Source organism: Sturnira hondurensis, unplaced genomic scaffold, assembly GCF_014824575.4.
Source record: "Sturnira hondurensis isolate 20B ecotype Veracruz unplaced genomic scaffold, ASM1482457v3 Scaffold0010324, whole genome shotgun sequence".
In the NCBI taxonomy this organism is placed as follows: Eukaryota; Metazoa; Chordata; class Mammalia; order Chiroptera; family Phyllostomidae; genus Sturnira; species Sturnira hondurensis.
Genome location: NW_028082955.1, coordinates 1,520,771 through 1,537,485, shown reverse-complemented (window position 1 = coordinate 1,537,485; position 16,715 = coordinate 1,520,771). Strand labels below are relative to the sequence as shown.

The 16,715-nt window shown below is 36.8% G+C and overlaps 1 protein-coding gene across 1 annotated transcript in view; it reads right to left on the bottom strand.

The window, feature by feature from the left end:
- Positions 1-680: 680 nt before the first annotated feature.
- Positions 681-16,715, bottom strand: part of KCND2 (potassium voltage-gated channel subfamily D member 2) — a 540,091-nt gene continuing 524,056 nt past the window's right edge. The window contains exons 3-6 of the mRNA XM_037058806.1: positions 10,509-10,604; positions 8,586-8,678; positions 4,786-5,033; positions 681-3,299 (exon numbers count right to left, since the gene is read on the bottom strand). Of these exons, the coding sequence (XP_036914701.1) occupies positions 3,122-3,299; positions 4,786-5,033; positions 8,586-8,678; positions 10,509-10,604 (615 nt within the window). The 3' untranslated portion in view covers positions 681-3,121. The remainder of the gene's footprint in view (positions 3,300-4,785; positions 5,034-8,585; positions 8,679-10,508; positions 10,605-16,715) is intronic.

Here is a 16,715-nt window from a genome sequence, read left to right as displayed (position 1 = left end):
ATGAGTATGTGTGTGAGTGTATAGACACACACATGTAGCTAAACAAATAAATCACCCAGCCTGTTTCCCTAGGTAGAAAAGAGCCTTTGACTAAGAATCTATTGAGTTCTGACCAAAGTTATTACCTCAGAATTCCTTGCTTAACTCATGGAGGTGGTCAGGAAGTTTATAAAGTCCAGGCAGCAGCCTTCTCTCTGGTCCGCACTGTGCAAGAAGCAAGTGGCATGTAGGGTACAGGCTAATGAAATGTGGGCCATGCACTGCAGATAGTATTTGGAAGTATCCTATGCAAAAAACAACTCATTTTAGCTAGACTACATCTTTTTTAATGAACAATGAAACCTTGCAATATAGTTAAATTATCATAATTTGCAGCCATAGAGTTGGAATTACCAAGATTTTTCAAAAATGAACATTTAAAGTATTGACAGTCTTTTCTCTTTAAATGATATTAACTTTTCTCTTAAAGTTTCTGCTTAATTTCCCATTGTTGGTAGAACTGCAGTCTCTGCTGGTTTAGATGTAAGTGTTACAGTCGATGAATTCTTTGGGTCCGCATGTGTCACAAAGTACTCTCAGATATGTGTTAGCAATGTGGCACACCCTGGGTTTTGGAAAGAAAGAAAGTCTAAGAAAAAAGGTCAACAGCGAACCATGTTATCCTGTTCAAGCATGCACATGTTTTATTTAAGTATTCTCCAAAGGTCTATTTTTTCCAGCATAATGCGGGTATTATGCTATCCTTTAAAATAAGATACATGAATTTCAAACAAAATTGTCAAAAACAGTGACCTTGGTTACTCCATATGGTACACAGAAATAATTACATTTCACTTACAATAAAGATGCACTTAACACAGTCATCAATAGTCATTCACCACCAACACAGTATATTTTTAAATCACCTAAAACACCGAAAAGTTTTTTCTTTTTCAAAAGTCTAAACAAAGTCATAGTTTTGGATAAATGATAAGCTGAAAAGGAGGCAGAATTGTCAACTGAAATAACCTAACTGAACTGCATTTTTTAAATGTAATATTCAGAACATGAAAATAGAACTTATCATTGGGAACCAAAAGACCTAAGTATTCCTGATTGTGGTTCCTTTAGTCTACTTTTTAAAAAGTTCTTCAACAAATGCCATCAAAGAAGTTCCACTATATACTTGCTCTAGAAGCATAAAGTGACATGAGGCAGGTGTTAATATAATTGTTAATATTCACACTCCAGGAAGGTTAGTAACTTTTTAAAAGACATACTAGAAATAAAGCCAGTTCTTCCCAAGAGAGAGGATTTATCTTACTCTCACACATCAAATGTTTATTAAAATCTACTGTGTGCATGGTATTTTTCTAGAAGCTATTCTAGAAATGGGAAGCAAGAATATCTGGCTTCTCCTGAAAATAGGTGGATTAATTCCTTTTTATGGTAAATTAGGATAGGCGTTTAAAAATCTCTACAGTAGAGGGATAATTATTAACTCTTCCCATGTATGGAAGCCAAACTTGATTCCTTACACTGGTGGCTTGGAATGAACAAAACTTTTTATTTGACGTAAAACTTTTTTACACAGTCACGTGCAGACATGTCTGCTGATATATTTTAAAGGAGAAAAAGCATAGAGACTTTTCACTTACGTGTACATAGAGATCAACTTCACATCATCAAACTGCTGTCTTCCTGATTAAGTGGAGAAAATAGCTCCTTGCAATATACAGGAACTTTTCTGAGACAAATTTGCGCTGCCTTATCTAATGGTGTAGAAGGCATGATTTCATCGACTATTGTTATGTAAAGCACTTCAGTTTATCTCTGCACTTCAAATCACATTAACTATTCTCAAAACTTATTTGAGTTCTAAAGCAAACTAAATAATACAGCAAGTGTGATTCTGGGATCACTGATCCTGCGACAACAGTCCCAGCCCACTCTTCTAGTGAAACACACTGTGGTATGTCCAGTATTTGGGCTTTCCTGTGACAGCAAAGAAGTTAGAGATAATTCATTAGAGTCAACTCCTTTTTTTCTATTTTTTTACAAGAGGGTTAATGATGACAATCTACTTACAGGCTGATCTGTTAGGGAATACAAAAGTAGGAAAGTCATTTGAAGTATAAAACATTAGTCCAGTTGATGAGGACAAACCCAATAGGAAGGTGCTGGAGAAAAACAGGAACAAGAAATGCACAGTCACAGGAACACAGCGGACCAAAGAATATTACTGAAGAACATTTACAACACAACAGTTTTCCATTAAAACCTTATCTAAAACCTGGCCACACTAGAAATTTTTCTATGAATGTTGCTCTTACTGTAATTATGAAGATCTGAAAAGTATAACAACAAAAATCCTGATTCCTGATACAACAGGTGTACAATGACTTATTGCAGTTGTAACAGTATCTAGGTGCCAAGTGAAATGATAATTAATACTGAACTATCTGAACACTTCTGATTTATTATTGAGCATCCCCAGGAGAAATGCTGCAGTTCTAAAAGGAGTTTATTTGTACAGCCCACCATGGAACATGAATAATCAGTTTGTTGTAGGTGAACAGAAATTCCCTTTTCTACAATTATAGTTTATCATGCCTATTCTGAAGACAACATAAGGAAACTGAGATCACTGTTCCAAAGAATTCTAGCATGCATTATGATGGTTTCCTTCAGTTAATACAAATGGGTTGCATGAGGTTTTTTTTTAATATGCAATAATCTTCATCATAGCCAATGCTCATGGTTTTAACAGGAAAAATTTTTATCAAAATGTTTTTCATATTTTTTGTTTTGCATTCAACTGGAACATTAGGTTCAAAGATTTATTTCATTAAAAAAGAGTTCTGGTCATAAGAAGCATCAGTAGGAGGCATTTCATTGTGCTCATTCACAAAGCCAAAGGGCCACAGACCATTCCTCTGGACAACAGGTCAAATGCTAAAGAAATGCCATTTGGTGGTTTTATTTCCATCCTCTAGTTTGGAAGCTTTGTTTATATTTCACTACCAACCTTCTTGCTTTGCTGTTTTCATCTGCAAATGGTTTATTTTTTTCTTCTTTCTTCCACATTGGTATTCTTTCCACAGCCAGGGCTCAAATTCTCCTAGACCTGATTCCAACTGTCTTACAAAGCAGACACTCGGACAATGTTTCCCCCTGAATACTCAGGAGATTCTGGCCTGTCATCTCCTTCAGGAGTGGTTACTGGAGGTGTTGGGATGCTTATTATTGCTGTAGTCACATAAGGTTGTTCACAGTTTAGTTTAACACACTCTTCCATTTTGGCATTTAAACTGGATCGGCTGATGAAGAAAAAAATAGATTTAAGAAGATAAGTTGTTTACTTAAAAATTTCCCCCTATAACTGAGGTGTACATATTGTCATGTTTATAAGTAACATTTTAAATATCTGAAAACAATCATGATGACTTTAAAAAAATGAAGCACCAGACTTTAGTATACAGGGTGGAGCAAAACTAGGTTTATAGTTGTTCATATGGAAAATAATACAATAATTAATAAATAATAATACAAGAATAAACTGTGTGTTTCATGTACTCACAACTATAAACCTATGTTTGCCCCACCCTCTTTGGTAAAGTGAACATTAGTCAGGTCACTAATTGTAAACAAATGTGTAAAACCCAGCTGAATCTGTTTCCATCACTGTTTTTCAAACAGTGTTTTCTATAAAAATGTAAGAAGGAGGATCAGGTAAAATACTAATACTTAAAGTCTTCTCCAAGTGGTACTCTTGCATGAGTTTTAGACTCTAAGTGGGGAGAGGGAAAGGAGAAAAGGAGAAAGGAGGGATATATACAGAGGAACGGCAAACTTTTATTTTCATGGAAAATTTAATTTAAATATAATGCCCTAAGATTTTCTTTCTAAACACTTCTCCATTTTCTACTTTGGAATGATAGAATATCTCTTAGACAGAAATCCTTCTTTACTCTAAAATTTAATATTCTGGTCTCAGTGATATCTGATTTCTATGTCAACATAGCCTGAATACAGAATCTTATCCAGGTTTTCCACAAAGAAGTAGCACTGAATTAATGATTGCTAATCTAAAAATACAAACTATTTAATTTGAAAAATGAAATAAAGTTATTTGATCAAAACTGATCTTTTTAATGACTTGTCAAAATAAGAAAATATAGGAAAACAAAGGGAAAAGAGCAATGGAAAGATTTCACTTAAATTGTCCATAAATTCACTGGAGGTAAACAATTTTAGCACATCACTTATCTTTCTTCGAATTGGATTAATCTTTATGTTTATTGTGGCTAAAAATACTTTCTTGATCAAAATTATACATTGATTCAAAACTGTGTAGGCACAATTGTATTTTTGATTGTCACATTGATGATGTCGATTTATTTACAGGTGCCACTGAATACTTTTTAATCACATCAATGTCAGTTTAATTTGTGTCTTTTAGCAGTGACTATAATTTTAGGCTATTCGTGTTTCCCTAAGGGGCTTCTGGGTATAGAGGTGACAGTTTAGGTAAGGAACAACTGTGGAAATGAAGAGGAAAAAACACATTTGTGGTCATCTGACTGGCTTATCTTCTCTCTGCTCTTTTAATATTGCTACAACTACTCTGTTGACTCATAATGAATATTACAGTAGATTCATTTTCCTATGTGTTACGGTCTAACTTTTGTCTCATTCTAAACTTTAGGAATTAGAGTTTAGATGCCACAAACGTAGCAACAAAACTGCAGGTGGAAATATACTCTGAGAACCAGCACAGGTGTGTGTCCTCACAGATTAGTCTACCTGTTAGATAGCGGGTTTCTCTCCACACATCTGATCTGAATCGTACTGAGTTCTTGCACACTGCCTCGATGGCTTCCTGACACATTGGCATTGGGGATGCGGAAAGTTTTTTTGTGTCGTCGTGAACAGCAAGTGCTGGTGACTCCTTGTTGTGAAGAGAGAGAGGGGCTGTGACTTGAAGGACGGTTAACAGTCGAAACCTCCATGCAGCTTTCTTCAAAGACTTGTTCATCCACAAACTCGTGATTCTGTTCCATAGGTGTAAGAGAATGTAAAGAAAGACAGAAACATGCTTTAACTTCAAAAAAATGAATAGCTTTAGTTTTAAAACTCAAAAATATCCATGTACATTTAGACTATCCAATGGGTAACTAACACCAGTTTTATAAAGATTAGAATATCAAAGCCACCTCATTCTGGCATTTGTGGGAAAATAAAATTTTTTAAATTAGACCTTGGATTGACACATGCAGACTAATTTAGTATCAGTTTGTCAGCTAACTTTACCTTAACATATCATTTATTAATTTAAACATCAATCTGAAAGTTATAAGCTAAAGAAAAAATGTGAAAATTAATATAGAAAATATCCACAAATACGTATAAATTCACATTAACTTTTATTTTAAACACACTGGAATATGGCAAAGAGACTATTTTAATCCAAGGTAAATTGTCTGCTATATAATAGAAAATATTTTTACATGGAATTCAAAATATTTTTATATCAGAAAATGAGGTACCCAAGACCTTTTTAATTTCTTTAAATATTCCTATAAAATTCTCAGTAGAGAAAAAATATGACCTATTAGTTAAATAAGTACAATTTATTCATCTGCAAAATGTGTCACTTTATGTTGGCTTAGAAGGGCTTTCTTATCTTTGTGATATATCACCAGCTGTACTCAGAATCTCTACTTTAGAGTTCAGAGTTCTTCTAGCCAAGAAATAAACAGTGATGGACATCATTTCACATAGTACATCTCAGAGAACACAGTATAAAATTTGCTTTTAAGATATTTAATGAAAGAATTGCCTCCTAAGATGCCCATGGAAGACTTTTTCTTCAGTCACATAAAGAAAAACATTGTTGGTCTGAGCTATTAAAAATGATTTCAGTTACTCTTTTTCCTTTGTGTTGGTGGAAATAGTCTCATAAAGGGAGGCTTTCCACATGCAAAATTCCACTTAACTATCTTTCATCCTAAACATTAGCAAAACAATTGAAGTAATTCACTGGCTAATAGAAAATAAATTGCTTTAGTTACTCATTTTGTCATTTCTTCGCTGAGACAAGCATTTTGAATTTAACATCATACAGTTGAAAGTCCAGAGAAAAATATGTTCAGATAAGACAGAATTTCATGTTAAATATTAAATTCTATAGAAAAAATATAGCTCACTGAGGATTCATAGTGGTTTTTTCTTTTGCAATGCACATTTCACACACATAATACAAGTTATAATGCATGAGATTCTAGATTCTAATTTATCTCCTCAGTGACTGGAAGTGAAGAGATTATTCTGCTGCTGGTTATCATATATTTTTGTAGGTAGCCCAATTTAAGCTATATCAATTGGTATTGAATATTTTTTATTAAAAAAGGCCTAAATGGTAAAACAGTGAAAAAAATGGAAATAAAATTAAAGGAATAAATAGACATAAATGCATTTTATTAGTAATGTTATCATTTAAATTTCAAAGCATTATTTTAGTAAGTTGCAGACTTGTTTTAAGTAATTTGCAATTTGAGATAAAGATCAACAGTTTTTATGTGCCTCAAAACCTAGCATTATCTACTCATTTGTTTTCTGTCTTCTCTTGTGCTATGCTACCCTTTCTCCTTCTGACCAGCCTCAAATTCCTTCAAGTCCTCTTAGAGTGTGATAGGCAGTTAGACTGACATAAGCATAGCAAGGAGGATGGGCCAGATACAGGTTACCAGGTAGGAAGCCCCTGCTACCTAGCAAAACTGGGAAAACAAGGACCTCACCTTCAGGGTGGCCTTTCCTCCCTGAGCACATTTCTGGTCATGGGTCCTGATTGCCCCCTGGCCTTTCATCCCTTGGCTTGTTGCTAGTCATTTGTGTTAAACCCCCTTAGACAGGGAATGAACAATGGGGCAGGAGAGTAGCCCTTAAGCATTAAGCCCCCAGGAAACTGAGGTTCTGACCTGCATGAACTACATCTAGGCCTCAGTTGTGTTTCAGCTCCAGGCCCAGGAAAGCAGCAAAATCAGACAAGTGACACCCCAGCTGCCTCAAAACCAGTTGCATTGACTAATGACTCTGCCCTAGCATCAACAAGTTAGTGGAGACCACAAGAGGACACACCTGCCAAAGACATACCTGGAAAGGTGATGAATATTCTATTGAGATCCTCCCCTGGGACTTCTCCTAAAATCTCCACCCTTAAAAGCCCTTAGGATGGAGGACTTAGCCTCTATCTTTCCCTGGCCCCTATTCTTCTCCCATCAGGTGTTTTACCTTTACCCTCTTCTTTCCTAAGCTTCAGGGCATTTTGTTTGCCTCTATAATTTGTTTCCTGAATTTATTTCTTCAGCCACTCACTTCTACTTCTGTGACTTTCTAAATAAATTTTCTTTCACAGTTTGACTCTTGTCTCAGAATTCTTTCTTAGCCAGAACTCATGTACTGAGGTTGCTGAGTGAAGGCCCAGTCTTACTCCACTAGTCTAATGCCATTTTCTTTTTTGTTATCACCACCACCAAGACCAAGTTCTACTCTTTCTCAGTTTACACCACTTTTTATTCCCTTCATTTCTTTGCCTAACTACCTTTTAGTCATCCTGTGGGTCTCAACTTAGGTTCCTCCAGAAAGACTTGTCTGATATAGACTCTGGCTCCACCATCTTTGTCCCACTCCACAGTGGCCCCATTATTGCTTTGCTGCTCACTGTCTTTCCCTAGTAATATCCCTGTTTAGCCCCATACATGGAGGTTGATGGGGACAGAAACCACAACTGACTCCCTGACATATCTACATCTTGGCTCACTGTCTGGCACATAGTAGGCAAGTAATACATATTTGTTAGATGCCTATATAGGTAAATGAAAGTAAACAAACAAATGTATGGGCTAGATGTTGGAATTGAGAATACAGATATGCATCTCTAGTGAGTGAGTGAGAAGTCTTGATCTAAATGTGGCAAAAGTTTCGCTCTGCTCTGTGGTATCTTTTGACAAGCAAGCTAGAGAACAAACGGGTGACTTTGCTAAAGAGGAGTCCAACTGGGGCAACTATAAATGGAGAAATGCACACTCAATCCTCAGCCGGAGGAGCTTGATACTGATGAAGTGCCATTCTTTCTAATGAGAACATCTAGCTTTTGAATAAAAGAAATGCTTTGCATTCAGTCATTATCTATTTTTTATTATTGCTATTGATATTCCCTTCATCCAGATGTCAGGAACACTCAAACTTCATTACCTTTTTTCCATTTAATGAGCATTTTTAAGAATCAAGGTAAAATGATGTTTTATAGGATTTGCACTCAGCTATTGGAAAACAACTTTCCATCTGTACTAAACTGGTATTTTAGACTAGAGTAAGGATAACAACAAAGGATAAAACAATTTGAAATAATGTCTCAAAATGCCTTCCAAGTTAAAATGGTACAATAGTCTTTCAAAGTAATTTCAAACACTGTGGGTTTATTTTTTAGTATGTTTTCCAGTAATGCAGACAGTGAAAACCTGCCTAAAAGAACTGAGTGTTCACAAAAGCGAATGAGATTGCTTTTGTGAGTGTGAGGGTGGGAAGTCATGCAGGCTCCTTACCGTGGTTTTTTCCAGGCAGTGAAGCAGGTGGTGGTGCTGGGTTTCAAAGCTGGAGCTAGATTTGCTCACAAAGGCCTGCTCATCCTCAGAGGACTGTGAACACGGAGAAAGAGAAGGGCTTTCTATTTTATTTGCAAACAATGGGAACTTCAACAACACACAGAGATCTTGACTAGTTCCTGAGATTAAATGGCAGCATTAAAAAAATTAGCTATAAAAGGGACAAACCAATAGTTGATTTTAAGTTTGATAATCAATATTCACATTTTTGTCAAATTAGTAGTCTGGTCTTTAAGACTTGTCTCCCTAAACAAAAATTTTAAACCTTTTCTACTCATTCAACTACCAACTACCTTTGAAAGCCTGACTGCCATTATTTTTGGATAATAAAATTTAATCTAATACTTAAATAATCCTGAGAATGGTACCTGAGAATCCTGAGCATAATACCATTTATGCTAACCTAAATAAAGGCTATTTTGTAAGTAAAGATGACTGGAATCCTAAATATTAAAGGAAAGTTTTGAGCTAAAATTGGGTTCTTAAGTCGTATTTCAAAACGTGTGTTTTTATGACACGAAGTGGTGTTCCCTCTCCATTAAAAAGTAAAAGGAGACATTTTATCACTTCCTACCCTCGTTCAAGTGAACTTTAAGGACTATAAGTAATTTTTCAAGTGAACTTTAAGGACTATAAGTAATTTTTCAAGTGAACTTTAAGGACTATAAGTAATTTTAAAATAAAAAAAATAAGTAGGTATTCAAGTCATCGAGCATTTTTAACCTTTCCCACGTAGAAAGGGTTCTAAATCCAACTCCAAGGTGGCAGGGGTTTTCCCTGACACCCTTAAGTAATGCAACGCGCTGGACACTAGAGGGTGCCCTATAATTTGAGTTAATTTGGGCATTATCTACCTGGAGATAACATCACATTACACAGGATGAGGGCTCAGTTCTACAAGACTGCCTCCCTCCTCCACACTTCAGATTCTAGTTGCAATCTTAAATTCTTACCTGTGCTTCTGACCACCTGGCTATAGATTGGAGGTTCTAATGACCCCTCCTTGAACTTTTAGATGCCAACTGGCTATAAGTCAGAGATGCCCACAACCTCCTCCTTGAGTTTGATTAGTTTGCTCGAATGGCTCACGAAACTCAAAGAAAAAAATTGTTTACTAGATTAATGGGGTATTATAAAAGTATATAATACAACTCAGGTACAGCCAAATAGAAGAGATGCAGAAGTCCAAATACGTGGAAAGTGGGAAGGGGCTTCCTTGCTCTCTGAGTGTGCCACTCTCTCAAATCTCCACCCGTTCGTTCACTACAGGGAAGCTCTCCAGTCTCCCCCCTTTTGAGCTTTTATGCAGGTTTCATTACCTAGGCATGATTGATTAAATAAATCATTGCCCATCGTTGACGGAACTCAGTCTCTAACCCCTCTGCCTTCCCAGGAGGTTGGGGGATGGGACTCAAAGTTCTAATCACTCAGTTGGCTCCCGAGGCAACCAGACTCTGACCTTAGGTGAGATCCAAAAGCCACCTCATTAACATAACAAAAGACACCTTTTCCATCTCTCTTACGAAATTCCAGGGACTTAGGAGCTTCAGTGCCAGAAAGAGGAAGAAGACCAAATATATATTTGTCTTATTAGACACCACAATATCACGGCATGTTTACATGGGAGTGTGCAAAAATTTTCCCAGTCACGAATGAGAACCATGATTCGCTGGCGTTGTTTCAAGGCCCGGTTTCTAACCTACCTCCAATAAGACTTTACAGGGAGGAGGTTATTAAAGAGTGACCCTTTTGTTTTAGTAGCCATTTTCATAATTACCCACAATAAAACTATATGGTTAAGTAAAATCAGTCAATGCCACATCGATACACGGCGCATCGGAAAAGCAGGGTGCCGGACTCCACCTGCAGCTGATTACTGAGTAAGCCATTCCGCTTGCTTTGCATGTAGGCGTTTGCACTTCCGCTTTTCGCGGCCCGGATCCTGGCGAGTCTGGCTTTCTGCAGAAGAAAAATAAATGGCCTGTTAATAGCTATGGATTGTTCTCCTAAAACAGTACTTACAATCTAGTATGCTCCCGACGTCAGCATACAGATGTTTAAAAATATGCCAGCTTTTGTAACAACTGACAATTAAATTTTCATTATATTGAGGCAGGTTAGTAAGAAACGAGGAAAATGCCCTGGCAAGTGGAATGAGGAAACTGAGACGAATGGCTAGCCAGACAGACAAACGGCTGAATAAATCGCTGGAAAGGCCGAGCAATTAACAGCCAGCTAATAAATCATAAAGCCCTACCCTCCCTAACTGAAGGTGCCTTAGAATATATGTTTTAAATCACCCTAGTCAGGGAGGTAGGTAACAAAAACCAATTAGAACCCAACTAATCCAAGATAAAGATAAGACTAACTAGAAAATGACCCTGGACTCTACTATATGCTCATTTTAATCCATTAGCACACTAAATGACATAACCAGAAATCTAAAAATATTCTGTTAAGGTCTTTCCCTGGGGGCTCCCTTAAAATTCCCGCCTGTAGGACCTAGATAAAGCCCTCAGGACAGAGGACACCACAGGGCTCTTGTCTGAGCACACCCACACCTTCCTTTTCTCAGGCATGTACTTTGCTTCTTTTGTCCTAAGTCTAAGTGTCCCATGGAGACCCGTACCCACAAAAGCAACGGGCAGCGGCAGCTGACCCGGATCCTTGATCCTGTCTCCAGGGACCCTTCCTTTGTCTCACTGTCCCAAGCTCTGAAAAACTTACTCTCACTTTCACCTGGACTGGTGTCTTGAAATTTTTCCCTGCACAAATCTAGAATCTGGAGGTCATCTGACATGAGAAAGGTCCGGAACCTTCCTGGGGAAGGGCCAGCACCTGGCGAAGAAGAGGTTTGGTAATGAGTGTTTCATTTTAGTTAACATATTGGTAAGATTAATTCACTACTTTGGAGCTGGGTTATTCATTTTAAGGATTGCAATTAAGTCTTTACAGTAAGATTAAGTTATTTGATTATTGTTTTTGTCAATTGTGTCGAAAGAAAAATAGCTATATGATTTCACTTATATTTTCACTTATCCCGATGTGAGTAACTTAATGAAATAAAGATCCAGCAGATCAGCTGCCAACTCTTTTCATTTAAATTAATGTCCTTTTAAAATTTAGTAATTAAGTTCCAGAAACCAATTGCCTTTTCTTTCTTGATTTCTTCCTCCCTCCATCCACCTCCCACCAAAAATAAACAAACAAAGAAACAAACAAAACTATTTTGTTTCATCTTGGCCCTCAGATATAAACTTTTATAGGTGTTTTTGCAGACAATTTGCTAAATTGGCCAATGTAGGCCTCATGATGAACAATAGGGACTCCTAAAACAATCCCTAAATTTATTCACCTCTTACCAGCATGGGTCCACACAAAATCATGCTCATTTGATTGCTATTTCACTCTTAAATTTGTTGGCATGGACACAGTGCTCCACTCTGCAGTGCTGATTAAAAATCAATAACATGATTTTTAATTTTTAAAGCACTTGTGTATAGAGAATGTTTTTTAGTGTAGAGGGTTTAGGGTAGTCAGTTGAATTGTTCACACTGACAGATAGATCACCAAAGTGATATTACTGAGCCAACTGACTACTTTACAACTGTGGCTGTATGTCTGCTCCAGACTCTCATGGAATGAGTCTGATTCTCACTTCCTGGGGAGCACTGCTTTGGTGACCATTCTGTTTCTGTGCCAGGTATCTAGCATGTATGTAGAAGCAGCTGGGATATCTTGGACAAGAGCTTTTTTTATAAAATCGTCCTTTAAAGATTCCTCCCCCACCCCCTTTCTACACAACTCCCTAAAATACCATCTTTAGTATCTAGCTCTGAAATGTGTTTTAAAAATAACAATTTAAAAATTATTTAAATTTTTGAAAATTGAAAATAAATATATACATGTCACAAAAGTTTTAAACTACAAATGTGCACAAGAAACAAGCCGGCCTCTCTGGACCCTGGAGCTGCCTACGCCTACGTTTCAGAGACAACCACCAACAATATTTCTAGAGAGTCTTGCCAGTTCTACGCATATAAAAGCAAGTGTATGTGCCTTGATATGTATATACACAGATATTTTACTCACTCGGGAGGACACGCTTCACACTTTTACTCTCAGCTGTTTCCATTTAACACAGCTTGGAACTCCTTCCAGATCTACATGTATGCATCCATCTCATCTGTTTATGGCTGTATAATATACCATGGTATGAACTCCAATTAACATTTTAAAGCATCTTTTGCTACTATAAGCAATGCTGTCTGTTTTGAACATCATAATGAGAGTATCTTCAAGACAGATTTCCAGAAGCAGAATTATTCTTGGGCTGAACTGTGTATGTATATCTTGTTTGATAGGTTTTATAAAACTTTCTCCAAAGTTGTTGTGTCAAGGTGCCCTTTCACCCACAGCATTTGATGGAACACTGAGATGTTCAAAGCTCTCAAAATAGCATTAAAATATTGTCTGGCTTCAACTCCACTCCTTTTCTTTTCCTCCATGAATTTATTCTTCTTATGTGCTGGTTCCAGGTTAAAATAATAATCTGTACAAAGATCACATTTACAAGTGATGGGAAAAATAGACAAATTTTACTTTTTGTTGACCGTATAATATTTACTTCACTCAAAATACCAAGACCACACAATGAAGTTGGAAGGTAGAGAATTTTAACTTCAAAGCTGGGCTGCTCAGCCAGGATTTCAGGGTAGACTCAATAATGACAACAGAAAGTGACAAGTGCATTTGGAAATGACTTAGAATTGATGGTGGAAATTCAGAAATAAGTAAGTTAAATACAATTTACTCGTTTCCAGAAGGGTTTGTTGAAATTGACGTCCTTGAGTCTCACTAGTCTCCTGGCACATTCAATGCCTTTTGTTGTTCCCTTCCTCTCCCTTCCTTTCCCTTTCTCCCTCCCTCCCTCCCTTAACTCCTCCCTCCTTCCATTCTTCCTTCCATCCTATTCTCCCTCTCTCCACCCACCCTTCCTCTCTTCCTCATTCCCTCTCTTCCTTACTCCCTCCCCACTCTTTTTTAATGTAACCACTGAGTGTAATTATACATGATAACTGTGTATATCATATTTACTAGTTACTATATTAGAGTTACTAGTCTCACCTATGTCATGCTCTCAGAATTTAGTAACAGTATTAGGACATATTATGTCTTTCATAAAGCAGACATATAAATTAACCAAAAATACTGTACTGTGCAGCCAAGGAAAATGAGATCTTTCTCATGGAATGCCTACATATTGTGGTAACCACTACCATGCAAGTAGTTCTAAAGCTTAGTGAAAAAGAAACAATTATGTTAGAGACAGAACAGCCATTTTGCTAAGCCATATACTCTGTTACAGAAACACCTTTCTCATCTCAATTTCAGTCATGAATTTTATTTTGGGTTAATTGCTTTAATTGGTCTTATGGATCACCACACCAAATGTCTGTTGAATGCTAGCCTTCATGACCAGTGATTGCACGCCCAGTAGGTAATTGAGAGAAATTCTTTTACAAAGATATTTTAGAAAATCACTTGACTTCTGATCCACTCAGTATGACAACCTTGGCAACTCCGGCTGTGTAGCTGTGAAAAGGATACCATTCAGTTGTAAGAGGAAATGTCTTCCTTCCAGTGGCTACCCCTAACCCTGTAGGAAATACATCTCCTTTGCATGGTCAAATACTAGCAAGTATTGTGGAAATTTTAGTAGGTTTTAGTAAATATTTAGCCTGTATAAAAATGCTCTCAAAATTTAATTAAAAATAAGGTTTATATTGTCAGTATAAAAACACCTTTGCAGCTATTTTCAATTTTTTTATCTTGACAAATATTGCTGGTGTTAGGAGAAAACTGTCTTTGTAAATTTAATTTTTTTTTAATTCTCTAAACTTGGCAGGTTTTTTCAGTTAGCTCCATAAAACTAGTAAGTGTTACAAGTAAAATAGAAACAAACTGAATGAAGCAAACTGGTTCTAAGGTCAAGAAAAGCCTGGGAAATGCTGAGAGGGTGAGCAGGTTCCTGCGGGGTCAGAGTCCTTGGGCAGCTGACGCCCTGGATGTTGTTGTGCAGGTGAAAGGGGGCAGAGTGTGCCATGCTGCTCACGCTGATAGGGCATGGAACCTATTTTCTGTGGAGCATCCGGAGGCTAGTTTGCAGTGGTTTTTAGCACACTGATTGTTTTTCAATTGTGCAAACTATATTATGTGGACTTTACAATGTATTCTCTGGAACAGAGGCTAGAATGCCAATCAGAGAAAGATGTAGAAGCCCGAAACCACTGAGACAGCAACTTCCTTAAATGGGTTCCATCTTCTAAATGAGGTATCATGTAGATTGAGAGACATTATACTAGACCCTCTTCTTACCAAATCACAATGTGTTTTCAATACTTTTGGAAAAGGTATCCTGGGCAACTTGGTGAGACAAGGCTTTCCACCTTGTAATCTCAGGCAGATTCTTACTTTTGGAATATCAGACCACGTACTGTCCTCCCTAAACCATGCAGGCAGGAAATTTTACTTACACTTGTAAGTTTCATTTAAGGTTTAGTGAAATGCCTCATGTGGAGGTAGCATATTAAACTTTACCAGCTTTTAAAAATTTAAGGAATTGATTGGAATCTTCCCTTTTTTATGGAAAATTACTACTGTAGAAATGAGACAAGTTATTGCCAAATAATAACAGAATAAGAAGGAAATCAGTGGAGAAAGTGCAAGATTCCTGACTCTAGAGTGTGGTTAGTACTGGAGATGGCAGGGCTGGGCCGAGGCCGACTGGGTTGCGGGCCGTGGAAGGGACCCTGAGAGGCTAGGAGGAAAGGGCAGTGGGATGAGAGGGGCAACAAAGGGCGGGGGATGAAACAGGGTGTAGGCAGGTATCAGGGAAAAAGACTCATAGTTCTGATAATACCAGAATTTTCTTGTTTTAGATTTTAATCAATAGGTGTGTAAGCATGAGCTAGTCATTTGTAAAATGGAAATAATAACACTTCCCTTGCAAGCTGATTGTGAAATTATAGATAACAGATATAAAGCACCTGGGACATATTAGAAACTCTAGAGAGGGTTGTCGTTGTTACAATTAATGTTATTAAATTATAATCATAATTACTATCACTATTATACATAATAATTACTCACCAGTTAGCCTTGTAAGTATGCAGGCTAGTATGTGGTGTGATTTGTATTTTAAAACAGGATAAGTTATTTGTTTCAAAATATCAGCTTTTGTCATTGCATTAACTTAGTTTCACTGTGGCTAATATATTCTAATCAATAAATGTTAACTGAATAACTGAGTGAATAAATAAATCTTTTAAAATATAATGATGATGGGGGTTGGGGAGAGATATTATAGTTTTGGTCTGCATTCACTCACATATCAGTGTTTTCTTAAGAATTTATCAAGGACTGATAGAAATGGGGTAAATGCATTCGCTTAAAGGGTGGGGCAGGCAGTGAAAGCAAGAAGAGTCCTCACTAGGACTCTAGGAGGAACCTTAAAGAGGGAAAGTATCCCTGAGCAAAGACGGAATGTTCTCAAATGCCTATTGTGTATATTTCATGTTTTTGCTTGAGCTGGGAGGTGAACTGGGACTAAACACCACAAAATCTGATCTGGAAATTGTATTCAAATACTACTTATTATTCTGCTTGACTGATGTTTTTACTGAAGGACTCCTTGCTTGGTTGAATTAGCTGGTTATTAACTTTGGTATTTGTCAAATTACCCAGTTCCAGTTAAATCAAACTATCTTAGTCTACTAAATACTTAGTCTTTTTTTTTTTTTTAATCTCTTGGGTAGGTAAATGGGAAGTATCCCTTGGGAATTTATTTAGTTCCATACCCACTGCTCCTTCTTAGATGATTATGTTCGGTTTATTGTTTATGGACTATTTATTAGACATATCACCCCAGGTCATTATATTTGGCTTTATATTGCCAATTTTTCTGGTAGTCATGATATGCAAAATTCACTGCTTTATAAAAAACACTTAGAATACAAGATATTTTAAAAATATGAAAAGCACTAATAAAATATCCTTTTCGATTTGGTA